Below are 18,354 nucleotides of genomic sequence, written 5' to 3' on the forward strand. Positions count from 1 at the left end.
CTCACACCAGTCAGAATGGCCATCTTTAACAAGTCAACAAATAATAAATGCTGGAGAGGGTGTGGAGAAAAGGCTACCCTCCTTCACTCTTGGTGAGAATGTAACTTGGTGCAACCACTATGGAAAATAGTATGGATGTGCTTCAGAAAATAAATATGGGGAGTTCCCGTCATGGCGCAGTGGTTAACGAATCCGACTAGGAACCATGAGGTTGCGGGTTCGGTCCCTGCCCTTGCTCAGTGGGTTAACGATCCGGCGTTGCCATGAGCTGTGGTGTAGGTTGCAGACGCGGCTCAGATCCCGCGTTGCTGTGGCTCTGGCGTAGGCCGGTGGCTACAGCTCCGATTCAACCCCTAGCCTGGGAACCTCCATATGCCGAGGGAGCGGCCCAAGAAATAGCAACAACAACAACAACAAAAGACAAAAAAAAAAAAAAAAAAAAAGAAAAGAAAATAAATATGGAACCACCATATGACCCAGCAATCCCATTCCTGGGCATATATCCCAACAAAACTTTCCTTGAAAAAGATACATGCACCCACATGTTCACTGCAGCACTATTCACAATAGGCAAGACATGGAAACAACCCAAATATATATCTGGGTCACTTTGCTGTAGAGCAGAAATTGATGGAACTTTGTAAATCAACTATAATAGAAAAAATTAAAATCTTACCCAAAAAAATCCTATTAACCCCCCAAAAAAGAAAAAGAAAACATTCTTTTTAGTATAGACATACCAAAATCAAAGTGTACAGAAATCATCTAAATATGCGTTTAAAACAAATAAAAAATATACAAGCATGAATATATATAAAATATATGCAAACATAATGCAAAAATACATATTAACATTCTAATGTAATGGAATAAGATGATATATAAATTTAGCAATACAAAGGCCCATGATATATAAAAAAAGTATTATAAAAATCTGGGAGGTATTTCTGAAAAATACCAACAATGTTATCTCTTTGCCTTTTCTTTTGATAAAATGTTTTCCTCTTTATTTTTGAATAGTTATATATTTACACTAAGCACTAATTATAAATTTCATAGGATTAATAAATCTGAAAAATCATCATTATCTTACAAATGCCTAACATAATACTGAAATACAAGAAGAGAAGTTTGCTTTTGGCCTTGAAACCTGATAGTTACTATTGCACACCTGGCCTGATTCTGATGCTGGTATTTACAGGTGGGTCTCTGAAGACATTTTCCCCAGTTCTCCCTTTGTCTTTCTATCCCCAAAGTCTATTACACAAGAGATTCATGAGTTATTTTTAAGTCAGGACCACCAAGGACATGTTTGTTTGCTTCACTTAACTGAAAATTGGGTCAATTTGTTTTCAAAAGGGAAATTCTGTTGGTTCAGAAATAAGTCCCTCTGCCAGAAGTATCAGAACAGCAATTTTCCCAACAACAGTGAGAGATGCCTACCTGGCCATTTTACCTACTGTTACCTTCGTAGTTACACAGTAAAGAAAAGAGTGCCTGGGCCAGGGGGAGGCAGGCTTTGTGTTGGAAAACTCTTCATCTTGTGTGGGTGGTGGAGGACTTGGTGAAAACTCTCCAACTGCAGAGCCCTCTGTGAGTATGAGTCCGCTTCCAAAATGAGCAGCCCCACCCCCACCCCCACCCCCACACCTCTCTCCACCATAAGACATTCTGTCCTGAAACCTAGGATGTTATGACTATCAGAGAGGTATTTTTTTTTCATCATTTTCTCTTCCCTTTCTGAACTCTAGAATGATGCTCTCCTCTGAGGAGAGTGTCTACAGCAAAATAATTGATGATTTTTATATTTTATGAAAGGTTTCAACAATTGCTTAGGAAGTATGTCTTTATAATATGAGTAGCAAGTATAGGACAGGCATTGAGAAGCTGTTTGATGTATCAAATGCAGTGGAATGTTAGGGGGAACTCTTACCTGTTCTCTACCATAACCTCACCCTCATTTAAAAAAAAAAAACTGTTTAAAATACATCAATTGCATCTCCATTGAGGGACTTATTTGCTCATGTTTAATCAGTTGGTGACCTTATCCTCTAACAGTCTTTCATATTTTAATGGAAACTCAATTTTTTCATCTCTATAGCAATATCAAGGTCAATTAATTTCATGACAATGTTCTTAAGAATGTGGAATATGAATGACTGGAGAAAACAGTGGCATCTTGGGAAGAAAAAATGCTCTCCTGAGTACATGCAAAAGCTGCTCCAGGTGCTTGAGAGTGAGTCAGATATCTGGAGCTGTGGTGACTAGAACTGAAGGGTCGTATCAGGGCTGCAGACCCCACTGGAAATGCTGGGTTATCCCTTTATGACCTTGAACCTAGTGTTGAGGTGGGGAGGCTAACTTTTAAGCATACTATTCCCTGTTCTTCCCTTATTCTGCTTTTCTATAAATTCTTTAGGCTAAACTGTGAGACTAGGCACAAAAATGGAAGCCTTTCCTAATGATTCGGAAGGAAATTTTTAAAGCAACCAGGTGAAACTCCACGTAACCATTTAACTGAAGCCTCTAAGGCAAAAGCCTTTTGATTCAACAATGTCGGAAAATGACAAGGTATCCAGACAATGCCTGAAGGACAGGAAATACTTGAGTTAGCTGTTATGTAAATAGTCAGAGAGAAGTCCAAATATATTACCCTTTTTGATCCAAGCAAAAAAAAATTCAAATGACAATTTTTTTCACTTTAGGACTATATAGGCATGTCGCCTTTTTTGGTACTGCCAGGGAGCAAAGAATGATTTTTATGTTTTAAAGCGCTCTTTGAAAAAAAAAATGAAGGAGAATAGGCATATATAGTAAATACATGCCATTCTTTTTTGGGGGCGTGCTATTTTAGGGCTGCACTCTGGCATATGGAGGTTCCCAGGCTACAGGTCAAATCAGAGCTGTAGCTCTTGCCCTACACCACAGCCACAGCAACGTCAGATCCTTAACCCACTGAGCGAAGGCAGGGATCGAACCTGAGTCCTCATGGATGCTGGTCAGATTCATTTCCACTGAGCCAGGACGGGAACTCCATAAATATGTGCAATTCTTATATCGATTACACCTCAATAAAGCTAAAAAAAAGAATTAACTGAGCTTTTGTAGATAAAAATTGGGGACCCCCATCCCAGATTACATATTTATATTATAGAATGCAACATTCTCTCTTATGTCAAAGAGAATGGAAATTCCTCTAAACGAGATACAGACTGCTTGTTCCTAGTCCAAAGAATACATATAAAATTTATTCACTTTAAAATAAACATATTTATTGAGCTCTTAGTAAATGCTGAATAGGGTCAGCTGCTGTGGAATCTCAGGGAACAAGACTCTGAAGAGCCCAATGTCAACAAAATGACACTCACAGGTCCAGTGATAGAGACATAGGCACTATGCGCGAAAGAGGCAAAAACAAGAGGCATGTAACTCAGACAATGAAGTTTCAAGAAACTTTTTCTCAGGAAGAGACATTAAGCCCAAACTTAGTATCCGCCTAGTAACTTCCAGTGAAGGTAAAGGCGGGGTGGGAAGCTCCTAATGAACAGAGAAACAAGAAAGAGACTCCACCCAAATTATAAATATTTTGCTCTGCTTTGTGGAAAGTGACTATCCCTCTTTGCTGGACACACTCTAAAGAGCTGTTGCACAGGGAACATTCCTTTCTAAATATAGACACCTTCACCACTGCGCGTGTACTGTCAGTGGGTCAGAAGCCTCAAGCACCTCAGGTAGTCGATGCCACAATTTGGCTTTTAGGTGTAGGAAGAATCCATGCAATTCCGGTATTTCTAATTAGTATCAATCCACAATTTCAACTGTAAACGTTAATGTCAAATAATATATTACCTACTTCGAGTAAAATCGACATCGCCGCAAAAACACAGGTGAAGCACGGACGATCGGATTAGAGACGAAATACCAGACAAATAACAAACACATGTGAAAACTTGCCCCAACAAACCGCCCGGCACATAGAAAGTGCTCAGCAATTGCAGTCTGCTTTTCTGGTTTTCTTTCTGTTTTAGTACCAGTTGGTAAATTTTTAATTACAAAATAATTTTGTACTTACAGAAGAGTTGAAAAAATAGTGCAGCTAGTTCTTAGACATCCTTCAGCCCGCTCTCCTTAACGGCAGCACCCTGCCCAGTGCATTAACACTAAGGAAGGAACACTATACACACTATAGAAACTAAAATACACATATAAGGACAGCTCAGGGTCGCAGCCAGGCCGAGACAGGCGGCGGGCGGCGGGCGGCGGGCGGCGGGCTGACCACCGCCTCCAAACCTGGTGCCGCCGCCGGTGCCTCCTCCTCCACTGCAATGAGGGTCGCGCGCTCTCTGGGCGCCCCCTGTCGGATGGGCGGCTGCAGGTCCACACACAGATTTCCCGACTCCTGATCTGGAGCCGAGGGGCTGAGCTTGCGCAGCGCAAGGGCCAACCTCCCTGAGGTCTGTGAGTCCCCACAGAAGCAAGGAGGGCCAGGCTTGCGACTCAGGCTTAGGGGTTGGGGTGGGGGTCTCAGAGGAGGGGACGATTAATTGAAAAATAATTTAAATAATATTAAAATTAATTAAGTACAGACATTGCGTGGGTTTTTCCCAGTTTTTCCACTCATGTCACTTTCCTGTTGCAGGATCCAGCTCAAGTTACTACTTGGCAAGAAATCATCGTGACTCCTTGGTCTCCTCCTCCAACTTGTGTCTCATCCTGTCTTCCTCTGGCCTTCATGACCTCCAAAGTATATACAAGTGAGGTTAAATTCTTGAGGGTTTTGTTTTGTTTTTTTTCTTTTGTTACCATTTGTAATCATTTCTTGAACCAATACTGTAGTAACTCGTTAATGTAATACTTATCAAACGCGATGTTCTGTTAGAGTGAAAAATGGAAGGAAAATTGGGTATTCATATAGAAACTTATAGACAAATAGCAAAACCGGAAAACATTGGGTGTTATTTGGATGACACAGTTATGATACCAAAAGTAAAATAAAATGAAATAACTTCTTTGGTTATTGCAGTAAAAGCAAACATTCCAATACTGCACACATAGCCTGTATACAATGTCAAACTCTGCCATTTATTTGCATTTAGCAGGAACCAACACTTCCAAGTAACTTATGAGTCCATTCAACCTGATGAGTAATGAAGAATTATTAGGAGCAAAAGGACATTATAATACACAAAATCATAACACAGAGATAATCCTTTCTAATTCTATAGCTAAATACATTTCAAAGAATCAGAGGCAGAATTGAGATTAATTGAAAAATAGAGATGTGAGAACATACAAGAAAGTATAAATATTGGACTGTAGTACAAACTTATGTCAGAAAAACATGATCTTGAGGAGAACTCTTATGCACATCAAAGAGCTGAGAATCCCTGAGTTTTGATGGGACATAAGGAAGTCAAAGAAGAAAATGACTATTCACTGTATAGATTGGATTTTTTTTTTACACAATAGTCATGGCCTCATAATTTCATACAAGTTTTCTCAGTTCAAGGTCACTTGAGTTGGTGAGGAGTTGGAAGAACTACAAGTCAGCCATGAGAAACCGTACATCATTATCTACATTCATACTTCTGGGACTGACAGATGATCCTCAAATGCAGCTTCTCATTTTTCTATTTCTGTTTGTCTCCTACACGCTGAGTATAACTGGGAACATGACCATCATTATACTCACTTTGGTAGATTCTCGCCTTAAAACTGCCATGTACTTCTTCCTCAAACACTTCTCCTTTTTAGAAACCTTCTTCACTACGGTCTGCATCCCCAGGTTCCTATACAGCTTATCAACTGGGGACAAAACTATCTCCTATAATGCCTGTATGGCTCAATTATTTTTTGTCATCCTTTTTGGAGCCACAGAATTTTTTCTCCTGGCTGCCATGTCCTATGACCGCTACGTGGCCATCTGCAAACCCTTACATTATGCGACCATCATGAACAGCAGAGTCTGTGGATGGCTTGTCAGCTGCTGCTGGATAGCAGGTTGGTTGGTCATATTTCCACCACTGTGCCTGGGCTTAAACCTGGAATTCTGTGACTCTAATATCATTGATCATTTTGGCTGTGATGCTTCTCCTCTGCTGAAGATATCTTGTTCAGACACACGGTTCATAGAACAGATGGCTGTGGCCCTTGCTGTGCTGACTGACATCATGACACTTCTGTGTGTAGTCATGTCCTATACCTACATCATCAAGACCATCATAAAATTCCCTTCTGCCCAGCAAAAGATGAAGGCCTTCTCTACCTGCTCTTCTCACTTGATAGTGGTTTCTATCACCTATGGCAGTTGTATCTTCATCTATGTCAAACCTTCAGCAAAGGATGATGTCGCAATTAATAAGTGTGTGTCCGTGCTCACTACTTCAGTTGCCCCCATGCTAAACCCATTTATTTATACCCTGAGGAACAAGCAAGTGAAACGAGCTTTCACAGACTTAATCAAAAGAATTTCATTGATCTCAAAGACGTAAAGGAATGTTGAAAGTCAGCATCAAATAAAAATATAAGTACAAAAAGAGTAGTTCACCTTAAAGTCATAATCTTCAACTCTTTGTTTTTTCTTTTTTAGCCACACTCGAAGCCTATGGACGTTACCAGGCCAGGCATTGTATCCAAGCTGCAGCTGCAACCTGTGCCACAGCTGCAGCAATGCCAGATCCTTAACCTGCTGCGCCACAGCAGGAACTGTGTCCATAATCTTCAATTTTTAACTATTGTGCCCTGGTCTACTGTCTGTTCATATTAAATAATTATAACACTGTTACTCCTGAATCTTGTCTCCAAAATCATCATTTCAATCCATGTTAAAATAAGCAAATTGAGTCATTTCAACTTTTGTTGAAAATAAACTTTCTCCAAGACAACATTTCATATCAAGAGAGCATGAAGTTAAACTTCCAAAAAAGGGCTTTACCTAAATTCTTACCTGGCTCTATTCAATCTTATGTTCAAAAAAAAAAAATCAAACTCTTGAATTAACAGGAAAATGGTGGAACCAGAGTATCCATTGCCTTCTTTAAAACCAAAAATCCAAAAAGTTTATGTACAATTATAGTTACTCTTCTTAAGCAGGAATACAATAATTTTTCAAATATTAATGAGTCTGAGCAAAACAAAATGGATTTTAACACTATGGGTGTAGACACCTGGAGATCCATGTCTATCTTGTAAAAGAAATTTTGAAGCCAAAAGATTTAGAGTTTCTGGATTTTCTCTAAAGTGAAAGAACACAGTCTCTACATTAATTCATCACCCAGGTGGCAGTGATCTGATAAAACCTGCTGAGACAATAAAACCATCTTTATGATGACAAAACAAGAATAGTGCTGAGATACATAATACAATGCAAGTCCTAAATATAACTAAGTTAAGCCAATAGGAACCAGCAAATTAAAGTCCTAAACATCAAGAAAATTAAACTAGAAATATACTTGGAAGCCTGGGGTTATAGACAAGGAATCCAATATGAAGTCATAATTGTTTCCTTGAAGATTATCTTCAACACTGAAAAAACATAAAGTGTGACCATCACTAATATTTCTCAAAGAAAGATTTTCTACATTTGGTTATTTTATTCCTTACAGTCTTTCACATTTTTCACTATAAACCTCAGTGGTCCAGACTGGAGTGTTTTTGACTGTCATTTCTAGAACTGTGCACAGGGTGTCAGCTCTTATATAAAGTTTTCTTCCCTGCATCCCCCTCTAACCTGCTTAGTCCTGTGTTTGGAACCCCTCATATATGTACCTGTCAAATGCTACAGTTAGTTCTTTTGAAATAACTAGTCATCACAAAACCAGTGGTTTAAAACTTGAGTTTCTGGGCCCACAGGGTGTTTCTGCCTATTTGAGGAGACATCATCTGATCTTAGCCGGGTTTGTTCATAGGATTGTGACTGTGGATGATTGGGTCTTGCTGTCCAGTAAGGCCTCATTCACAACTGTAGATGCTGAATGTCTCCTTACTAATATAACTGAACTCTCTTCCAGATAGTTTTATCCTCTAGTTAACACTTGGTCACATGGTAAGATCCTGGGGCTCCAGGAGAGACAGTGGAAGCACACATGGGCTCTGACGTCCTAGACACAACATCCCTTCCACCCACAGTTCAATGAGCCAAGCAGGTCACAGGACCAGTCGAGGTTCAAGGGACAGAAATGAAATTACCTATGTGTGAATGAGTCCAGAGAGACACGTTGCAGAGGGTGTGGCTGGGGAGAGAGGTAGCCATTTTTGCTCCCCCTCTTCCACAGACACTGTGTCCCCCTTATATTTCATAATTCCCTAACATTTTCTCTCAAGTATACTATTATGTCTTTAGTGTGCTTATGATGCCCTGGGAAGCCAATGGTGATTAATGTTGCTTTTCAAGCCACACTGCCTCAAAAAAGATTGACCAACAACGCCAGCCCTCAGGAAATATTCCACGGCAGTGACAAGGCAAACACTACCCGATAACGGAGAGTACAACTCCCTCAGGAGAAAGAAGACAACAAGCAAGATGAAGAAGCTGAGAAACCACACCCAGTCAAACCAACAGGAGAACTCACCTAAAACAGTCAACAATGAAACAGATCTCTGCAGTCAGACAGACCTGGAATTCAAAAGAGAAATACTGAAAATACTGAAGGAATTAAGAGAAGATATGAACAGTAATGCAGATACCCTCAGAAAGGAGCTAGAAAATATAAGGAGGAGCCAAGAAAAACTAGAACATTCATTTGCAGAGATGCAAACTGAACTAGGGGCAGTAAAAACCAGAATGAATAATGCAGAAGAACAAATCAGTGATATGGAAGATAGAATAATGGAAATCACTCAATCTGGTCAACAGACAGAAAACCGAATCAAAAAACTGGAAAGCAATATAAGAGACCTATGGGATAATATAAAACGGGCCAATCTACGCATAATAGGAATTCCAGAAGGAGTAGAAAAAGATAAGGGGATGGAAAATATATTTGAAGAAATTATCGCTGGAAACTTCCCAAATCTAAAGGATACTGGATTCAAGATACAAGAAGCACAGAGGGCCCCAAACAAGCTGAACCCAAACAGACCCACACCAAGACACATCATAATAAAAATGGCAAAAGTTAGTGATAAAGAGAGGATCCTAAAGGCAGCAAGAGAAAACCAGAATGTTACCTACAAGGGAACCCCCATAAGAATATCAGCTGATTTCTCTACAGAAACACTACAGGCCAGGAGGGAATGGCAAGAGATATTTAAAGTGCTCAAAGGAAAAAATATGCAACCTAGAATACTCTATCCAGCAAGAATATCATTTAAAATAGAAGGGGAAATAAAAACTTTTCCCAACAAACAAAAACTTAAAGAATACAGCAACGCAAAACCCAGGTTAAAGGAAATATTGAAAGGGCTTCTCTAAACCAAAAAGAAAGGAAGGAAAGGGAAGAAAAAAGAAAAGAAAAAAAAAAGAAGAAGAAGAAGAAGAGGAAGAACTAGGACTGAGGAAACCGCAATCAGAGAGCAGTCACCCAAATAAGCCAGCATACAGATTTAATCATGAACATGCTTCAAACAAAATAAAAGTAAAAAGAAAAAAATAAAAGAGTCATCAAAACCATAAAATGTGGGCAAGGGATGTTAGGAGGTAAATAATCCTTTTTGTTTGTTTGTATGTCTCTCTTCTTAATTTTAATATAATAATGAAGTGTTTGAACTTACAGGACCATCAGGCTACAACACACAATTATGGGAAGGGGTTAGCATACTTAAAAAACAGGGCAACCACAAGCCAAAACCAAATATTGCATTTGCAAAAAATGAAAAAAAAAAATACACTCAAGCAGGTAATAACAGGAGACCATCCAACCAAAAAAAAAAAAAAAAAAAAAAAAAAAAAAAAAAAAAAAAAAGAAGAAGAATGGAGAACCATGGAATCAACTGGAACACGAGGATCAAATGGCAATAAATAATCATCTATCAATTATCACCTTAAATGTCAATGGACTGAATGCCCCAATCAAAAGACACAGAATGGCTGAGTGGATAAAAAGGCAAAAACCTTCAATATGCTGCCTACAAGAAACTCACCTTAGGACAAAAGATACATATAGATTGAAAGTGAAAGGCTGGGGAAAAGTATTTCATGCCAATAGACATGACAGAAAAACAGGAGTCGCAACGCTCATATCAGACAAAATAGACTTTAAAACAAAAGACATAAAGACAAAGAAGGACACTATTTAATGATTAAGGGATCCATCCAAGGACAGGATGTTACTATCATCAACATATATGCCCCAAACATAGGAGCACCCAGATACATACAACAAATATTAACAGACATAAAGGGAGATATTGATGAGAATACAATCATAGTAGGAGACCTAAATACCCCCCTCACATCAATGGACAGATCCTCTAGACAGAAAACCAATAAAGCAACAGAGATCCTAAAGGAAACAATAGAAAAGTTAGACTTAACTGATATCTTCAGGACACTACATCCAAAAAAATCAGAATACACATTCTTCTCAAATGCTCATGGAACATTCTCAAGAATCGACCACATATTGGGACATAAAACGAATCTCAATAAATTTAGGAGCATAGAAATTATCTCAAGTATCTTCTCTGACCACAATGCCATGAAATTAGAAATCAACCACGGGAAAAGCAAAGAGAAAAAACCTACTCCATGGAGACTAAACAACATGCTACTAAAAAACCAATGGGTCAATGAGGAAATCAAGAAGGAAATTAAAAACTACCTTGAAACAAATGATAATGAAGACACAACCTCTCAAAATCTATGGGATGCTGCGAAAACAGTGCTCAGAGGGAAATTTATAGCAATACAGGCCTTTCTCAAACAAGAAGAAAGAGCCCAAACTGACAACTTAACCCTCCACCGAAATGAATTACAAAAAGAAGAACAAAAAAGTCCTAAAGTCAGCAGAAGGAAGGAAATTATAAAGATCAAAGAAGAAATCAATAAAATAGAGACTCAAAAAACAATAGAGAAAATTAATAAAACCAAGAGCTGGTTCTTTGAAAAGGTGAACAAAATTGATAAACCCCTGGCCAGACTCACTAAAAAGAGGAGAGAAAGAACCCAAATCACCAAAATTAGAAATGAAAAAGGAGAAATCACAATGGATACAGCAGAAATACAAAAAACCATAAGAGAATACTATGAACAACTATATGGCAACAAGTTTGACAATCTGGAAGAAATGGACAATTTTCTAGAATCTTACAGCCTGCCAAAACTGAATCAAGCAGAAACAGACCAACTGAACAGACCCATCACTAGAAATGAAATTGAAGAGGTCATAAAATCACTCCCTACAAATAAAAGTCCAGGACCAGATGGCTTCACAGGTGAATTTTATCAAACATACAAAGAGGAATTGGTGCCCATCCTCCTTAAACTCTTTCAAAAGGTTGAAGAAGAAGGAATACTCCCAAAGACATTCTATGAGGCCACCATCACCCTCATTCCAAAACCAGGCAGAGATACCACCAAAAAAGAAAACTATCGCCCAGTATCTTTGATGAATATAGATGCAAAAATTCTCAACAAAATCTTAGCCAACCGAATCCAACAACATATCAAAAAAATTATACACCATGACCAGGTTGGGTTCATCCCAGGTTCACAAGGATGGTTCAACATACGCAAATCAATCAACATCATACACCACATTAACAAAAAAAAAGTCAAAAATCATATGATCATCTCAATAGACGCAGAAAAAGCATTTGACAAAGTTCAACATCCATTCATGATCAAGACCCTCGCCAAAGTGGGTATAGAGGGAACATTCCTGAATATAATCAAAGCCATTTATGATAAACCCACAGCAAATACAATCCTCAATGGGGAAAAACTGAAAGCCTTCTCACTCAAATCTGGAACAAGACAGGGATGCCCACTCTCACCACTGCTCTTCAACATCGTTTTGGAAGTCTTAGCCACAGCAATTAGACAAACAAAAGAAATAAAAGGCATCCATATAGGAAGAGAAGAGATCAAACTGTCACTGTATGCAGATGACATGATTCTATACCTAGAAAACCCTAAGGACTCAACACCAAAACTCCTTGAACTGATTAATAAATTCAGCAAAGTGGCAGGATATAAGATTAACATTCAGAAGTCAGCTGCATTTCTGTATACCAGCAATGAAACATTAGAAAAGGAATACAAAAATACGATACCTTTTAAAATTGTACCACACAAAATCAAATACCTCGGAATACACCTGACCAAAGAGGTAAAGGACCTATATGCCGAGAACTATAAAACTTTAATCAAAGAAATCAAAGAAGATGTAAAGAAATGGAAAGATATTCCATGTTCCTGGATTGGAAAAATCAATATTGTGAAAATGGCCATCCTACCCAAAGCAATCTACAGATTCAATGCAATCCCTATCAAATTACCCATGACATTTTTCACAGAACTAGAACAAACAATCCAAACATTTATATGGAACCACAAAAGACCCAGAATCGCCAAAGCAATCCTGAGAAACAAAAACCAAGCAGGAGGCATCACTCTCCCAGACTTCAAGAAATACTACAAAGCCACAGTCATCAAAACAGTGTGGGACTGGTATCAAAACAGATAGACAGACCAATGGAACAGAATAGAGAATCCGGAAATAAACCCTGACACCTGTGGTCAATTAATCTTTGACAAGGGAGGCAAGAACATCAAATGGGAAAAGGAAAGTCTATTCAGCAAGCATTGCTGGGAAACCTGGACAGCTGCATGCAAAGCAATGAAACTAGAACACACCCTCACACCATGCACAAAAATAAACTCCAAATGGCTGAAAGACTTAAATATACGACAGGACACCATCAAACTCCTGGAAGAGAACATAGGCAAAACACTCTCTGACATCAACATCATGAATATTTTCTCAGGTCAGTCCCCCAAAGCAACAGAAATAAAAGCAAAAAATCGACCAGTGGGACCTCATCAAACTAAAAAGCTTTTGCACAGCAAAGGAAACCCAAAAGAAAACAAAAAGACAACTTACAGAATGGGAGAAAATAGTTTCAAATGATGCAACTGACAAGGGCTTAATCTCTAGAATATATAAGCAACTTATACAACTCAACAGCAAAAAAACCAATCAATCAATGGAAAAATGGGTAAAAGACCTGAATAGACATTTCTACAAAGAAGATATACAGATGGCCAGCAAACACATGAAAAAATGCTCAACATCGCTGATTATAAGAGAAATGCAAATCAAAACTACCATGAGATACCACCTCACACCAGTCAGAATGGCCATCGTTAATAAATCCACAAATAACAAGGGCTGGAGGGGCTGTGGAGAAAAGCGAACCCTCCTGCACAGTTGGTGGGAATGTAAACTGGTACAGCCACTATGGAGAACAGTTTGGAGATACCTTAGAAATCTATACATAGAACTTCCATATGACCCTGCAATCCCACTCTTGGGCATCTATCCGGACAAAGCTCTACTTAAAAGAGACACATGCTCCCGCATGTTCATTGCAGCACTATTCACAATAGCCAGGACATGGAAACAACCCAAATGTCCATCGACAGATGATTGGATTCGGAAGAGGTGGTATATATACACAATGGAATACTACTCAGCCATAAAAAAGGATGACATCATGCCATTTGCAGCAACATGGATGGAACTAGAGAATCTCATCCTGAGTGAAATGAGCCAGAAAGACAAAGACAAATACCATATGATATCACTTATAACTGGAATCTAATATCCAGCACAAATGAACATCTCCTCAGAAGCGAAAATCATGGACCTGGAGAAGAGACTTGTGGTTGCCTGATGGGAGGGGGAGGGAGTGGGAGGGATCGGGAGCTTGGGCTTATCAGACACAATTTAGAATAGATTTACAAGGAGATCTTGCTGAATAGCATTGAGAACTATGTCTAGATACTCATGTTGCAACAGAAGAAAGGGTGGGGGAAAAACTGTAATTGTAATGTATACATGTAAGGATAACCTGACCCCCTTGCTGTACAGTGGGAAAATAAAAAAAAAATGTTGTTTTTCAAATTAATCTTTAACAAATAACACTTGAATAAATCCCATAGGAAACAATAAGAGTAATCTTGTAGAGAGGTAATATCTATAATAACTCTTAAGTGATCCGGAACCATACAGAGAGAAATAAGGTGGGTGTAATTTATGTGGAATTAAAAGGAATTTGATTCTTAAGAAAGTACTCTGAAAATTTTGTTTTAATTTTAAAATATCTTTTTACATTTTTCACTCATTATAGCAGTAATAATCATATAATGAGAGCAATAAACTTTTCCACAAAAAATATATATTTGCTAATTCTCAAAGTAACTCTCCAAAGTAAATTTTTGAAGAAGGGCAAAATTGAAATTTGGTGACTCCCATTTCCTTATCATGTGTAAAATATTGATAATCATATCTCTTGATCCTTGCTATATTATAATTGTATTTAATCATTCTCACTTCCTTATTTGGCTTTTTTATTTTTCTCTTTTATCTCCATTTCCCATTGCCATTCCTCAGACCTCCATAAGGCAACCCTCTTCAATGCTTTTAAAGGTTTATTTTTATTTGTGCATTTTTTTAACAAAATATGTTTGAATAGATCTAACAAAGCAATGTATTTATAGTAATTGCTGAAAAATACTATTTATTCCCAGTGGCATTTACCTCCAAGTTATATGTCCATTCCAGTATATGGTACAGCCTCCCCAGTATAATAGCAGTGTGACTTCAAGGAATCCCTTTTAAAAGTATACAAGTATTATTTTTTAAAGCATCAGTTAAGACACTAATGCATAAGTCTCCAGCAAGAGTGAGAAATCCCTTTATTAATCATGACAATATTTAATTATAAAAATATAGTATTTTCATGGAAAAGGACACAATGCATTATTTAGCAATACATGATTATGCTGTGAATATATAGAAATAATCATGAACTTCTAAAACAAATACAAATGCTTCAGAATAGAAATAAGGCAATACAAATTGAGAGGAAATAGAGAACATGAAGCCAGTCATATATCACCACCCCCTTAATTTTATGACAAATTAAAATTAACTCAAAATTGATTTAGGTTATATGGACATTCAATCCAAGGTTATGTTTTCCCCAAGCACCACCTGTACGTTACAGATTTAGAAGAGAAAGAGGTTTTTAAAAAATCATCCTTGGGTGATTGATTCCAAGGATGACAAAACTCAGTGGTATCTCTTTGTACTAACTCACTATATAGTTTCTTATAATTAGTTCAAGTTTTTGTTATGGCTTGGTTATTTCATTTTTTCCCCTCTGCTTAGGTCTAAGCACAGGTTGGTTCTATAAATCTGACTTGCTCCTACGGGTTTCTTTCCTTAACAATGGGGTGTGAACAATTGATTGGTGGATTTGAATTCAGTTATGTTGTACTCTTAAGCCTGTGTAGATGCTGACTAAATAAAAATAGATGTGAAAAACTACATTTTTTTTCATGTTGAAGTTAATAAATAATAAAAAAGATCCAGACACAGGGACTATCAAGATTTCAGGAAATCTTTCTCACTTGTGAAGATCACACAAACCTCTAGACAAGTTCAGATTCTTTGCTCAAACTAGGAAGAAATTATACAGAAAAGAAATAAATCATTTTTCTAAGCAAGCACGAATTCTGAAATGATGTAAACTGAGAAAAAATAACAAAACACAAAAAGGAAAGTGTTTTGTATAAAATAGATTTTTAAAACAGCTGAAAGAAGGAACAAATTGAGAGAGTCATCAATAGCAGTAGATTTCATAGACCAAGATAAACATAAAGAAGAGAAAAAAGTTTGGGGATTTTTTTCTAAAAAAGCTCTCTTATAAAGAAACAATGTTGATATAGGTCTTAAAACAAGGCTGAAGCTTATTTCTACAATCTGTTTGGGAGATTGAATACTGTTGTTTCATATGTGGTTGTAATAGTTGGTGTGGTTTTTGTATTCACAGAAAGATTTCATTCTTACATTTACATCCTAAAATTTATTTTCTCCCTAAGTTAATACTTAATTCAGTCTTAAAACCCTGGATAAATAGACATCTAAATTTTGTGGAGGAGATTTTAGCTTTGGGTAAAAGATTGGACAAAATCATCTCTGAAATCTTTTACCTGTAAGATGCTGCCATTATGTTCTACCATTTGTAGATCTCGGCTTCAACTTCCTAACGGACCCCGGTATTGCCATGAGTTCTGCATATTGTTTTTATCATTGCAATTCTTGAAGTAGATATCTATTTAGGTATGTAGATATATGATTATTGATTCTTAAACATTGTGTTCATGTGCCTTTCTTCAAAATATAGAGATGATAATCTTTAAGGAGAAGGGTGAATTGGTCAGAATGGGTACTAACTGCAAGAAGAAATAAGGAGAGGAAAAAATGGGGAAAAAAAAAGAAAAGTAGGCTATTGAACCCTACGTCAACATTCCTCTAATTCCTTGAAAGCAATATAATTTTTTTTTGTCATTGACTGTCAGTGCACCTGAAGTCTTCCAGGCAGTGCCTTCTTTCACTCTGCTCCCTCTCTTTCTAAGATATTCTCATAAATAATGTGACTTCAAATAGGCTGATTATGCTCACATTTACATATATGTAGGGCAAATACACTGACAGTTTTCTGACTTCAGTAATCAACTTACCCTGGGACATTAAAGTCAGAAGGTACAAATTCAGGTCTGCCATCATCTATCTGAGTGTTCTTGGGCAATTTGCTTAAATTCTCTGTCTACTTTTCTCACGTGCAAAATTCAGGTACAAATAATATGTACACCTTAGGACTGTACTGATTCATTTAGACAATTGAAGGTAAGTATCTAGAACTTTGTCCGTAGCAGTACAAGCATCCATCACTATTTACTTTATCGAATATTCTTATTTTCTTATCTAATCATTTTCCCTTGAGGATAAACTAGATGTGCATATATAGAGATTTTCAATGTAATACTCATTATTTTCACTCCTTCCCTGTCAATCCTAAGCTTCTTAGAGTGACATTCTATATTCTTTTTTCTCCCCATATTTGTTTATCACCAGGTCTGGTCATATTTGTATCTGTAATACCTGATTAATTTATTCCTTTTCTACTCTCACAGCACTGATTTACTTTGAATGTCTTTATCTCATTGCTGAAATATTGAAAAAGGCTATTGATATACTCATCATATATCTTTACCACCCCCACTCAACCTTTCAAAATCAATGCCATCAAAATAATTTTCAGAAAGCCCAGATATGATTAATACATCCCAATGTTTTGGGGGAGGGGGACAAAAGTTTTTAAAGTATTTGTAACTAACCTTCTTTCCATGCTTGATCTTTCCTTGAACCCCTGATACCATCCCTCATTTAGACAGAGATAAATTTTGGCTTTAAATAAGACCCATGATGAATAGAGGAAAGAGCACATTCTCGGGTTTTGTGTTTCAAGTTCATGAGGTAATAAGATTATATTGCATATAAGATTGTGTGTGTGGGTACATATGTATACAATGAAATATTGCCATTCCTGACAAGATGCATGGACCTAGGTAGAGGACATTATGCTAAGTGAAATAAAATGAAGACATATACTGAATGATTTCACTTATATTTGGAATCTAAAATAAAATGAACAATTGCAAACAGAACAGAACAGACACACAGATCACAGAGAACACACAGCTGGTTGCCAGAGGAGTAGGTGGTGAAAAGGAAAAAACAAACAAAAACAACCAATGGAGGAGTTCCCCTCATGGCTCAGCGGTAAGGAACCCCACTATCATCTATGAGGATGCGGGTTTGACCCCCGGCCTCGCTCAGTGGGTTAAGGATCCAGCATTGCCCTGAGCTGTGGTGTAGGTCACAGACGCAGCTCAGAACCCGTGTTGCTGTGGCTCTGGCATAGTCTGCCAGCTCGGATTGGAGCCTGGGAATCTCCATATGCCGCGGGTGCAGCCCTAAAAAAAAAGACGCAAAAAAGACCAAAAAAAAAAATGGTAATTGTTTGAGGTAATGAATACTAATGAGCTTCATTGTGGTGGGTATTTCTCAAAGTATATTTATAAGAAACCATTTGATTTTATACCTTAAACACACATATTTCTTGTGATTTGTACCTCAAAGTGAAAAAATTAATGAAAAAATAAAATGAATATATACCGTATAATTCCATTCATATAATATTCTAGAGAAGGCGAACTAATCTCTAATAACAGAGAACAGGTGGGTGATTGGCTGTGAGCAGAAGCAGGAAGGGATGGACAGGAAGGAAGGGGGAAAAAAAGGAAACTTCAGGAAATGATGGATATTTCCTGAAGTGTGATTG

The 18,354-nt window shown here is 37.6% G+C and overlaps 3 protein-coding genes across 3 annotated transcripts in view; all 3 read left to right on the forward strand.

Moving 5' to 3' along the window:
• Positions 1–398, forward strand: part of LOC100736710 (olfactory receptor 6C75-like) — a 133,312-nt gene extending 132,914 nt beyond the window's left edge. Inside the window, exon 2 of the transcript XR_014803303.1 lies at positions 131–398. The gene's annotated coding sequence lies outside the window, so the exon portion shown is untranslated. The remainder of the gene's footprint in view (positions 1–130) is intronic.
• The window catches only part of LOC146403242 (olfactory receptor 6C2-like), a 143,093-nt gene extending 136,305 nt beyond the window's left edge, over positions 1–6,788 (forward strand). The window contains exons 7-9 of the mRNA XM_084955869.1: positions 1,060–1,201; positions 4,640–4,754; positions 5,504–6,788. Of these exons, the coding sequence (XP_084811995.1) occupies positions 1,096–1,201; positions 4,640–4,754; positions 5,504–6,491 (1,209 nt within the window). The 5' untranslated portion in view covers positions 1,060–1,095 and the 3' untranslated portion in view covers positions 6,492–6,788. The remainder of the gene's footprint in view (positions 1–1,059; positions 1,202–4,639; positions 4,755–5,503) is intronic.
• LOC146403237 (olfactory receptor 6C3-like) overlaps positions 1–18,354 on the forward strand; it is a 555,083-nt gene that overhangs the window by 253,853 nt on the left and 282,876 nt on the right. The gene's annotated exons all lie outside the window — the stretch shown is intronic.

This window comes from Sus scrofa, chromosome 5 (assembly GCF_054392235.1).
Source record: "Sus scrofa isolate SSC_HxYL_T2T_F1_AM1 chromosome 5, Sscrofa_HxYL_maternal_Yorkshire_Landrace_v2.0, whole genome shotgun sequence".
NCBI classification, from domain to species: domain Eukaryota; kingdom Metazoa; phylum Chordata; class Mammalia; order Artiodactyla; family Suidae; genus Sus; species Sus scrofa.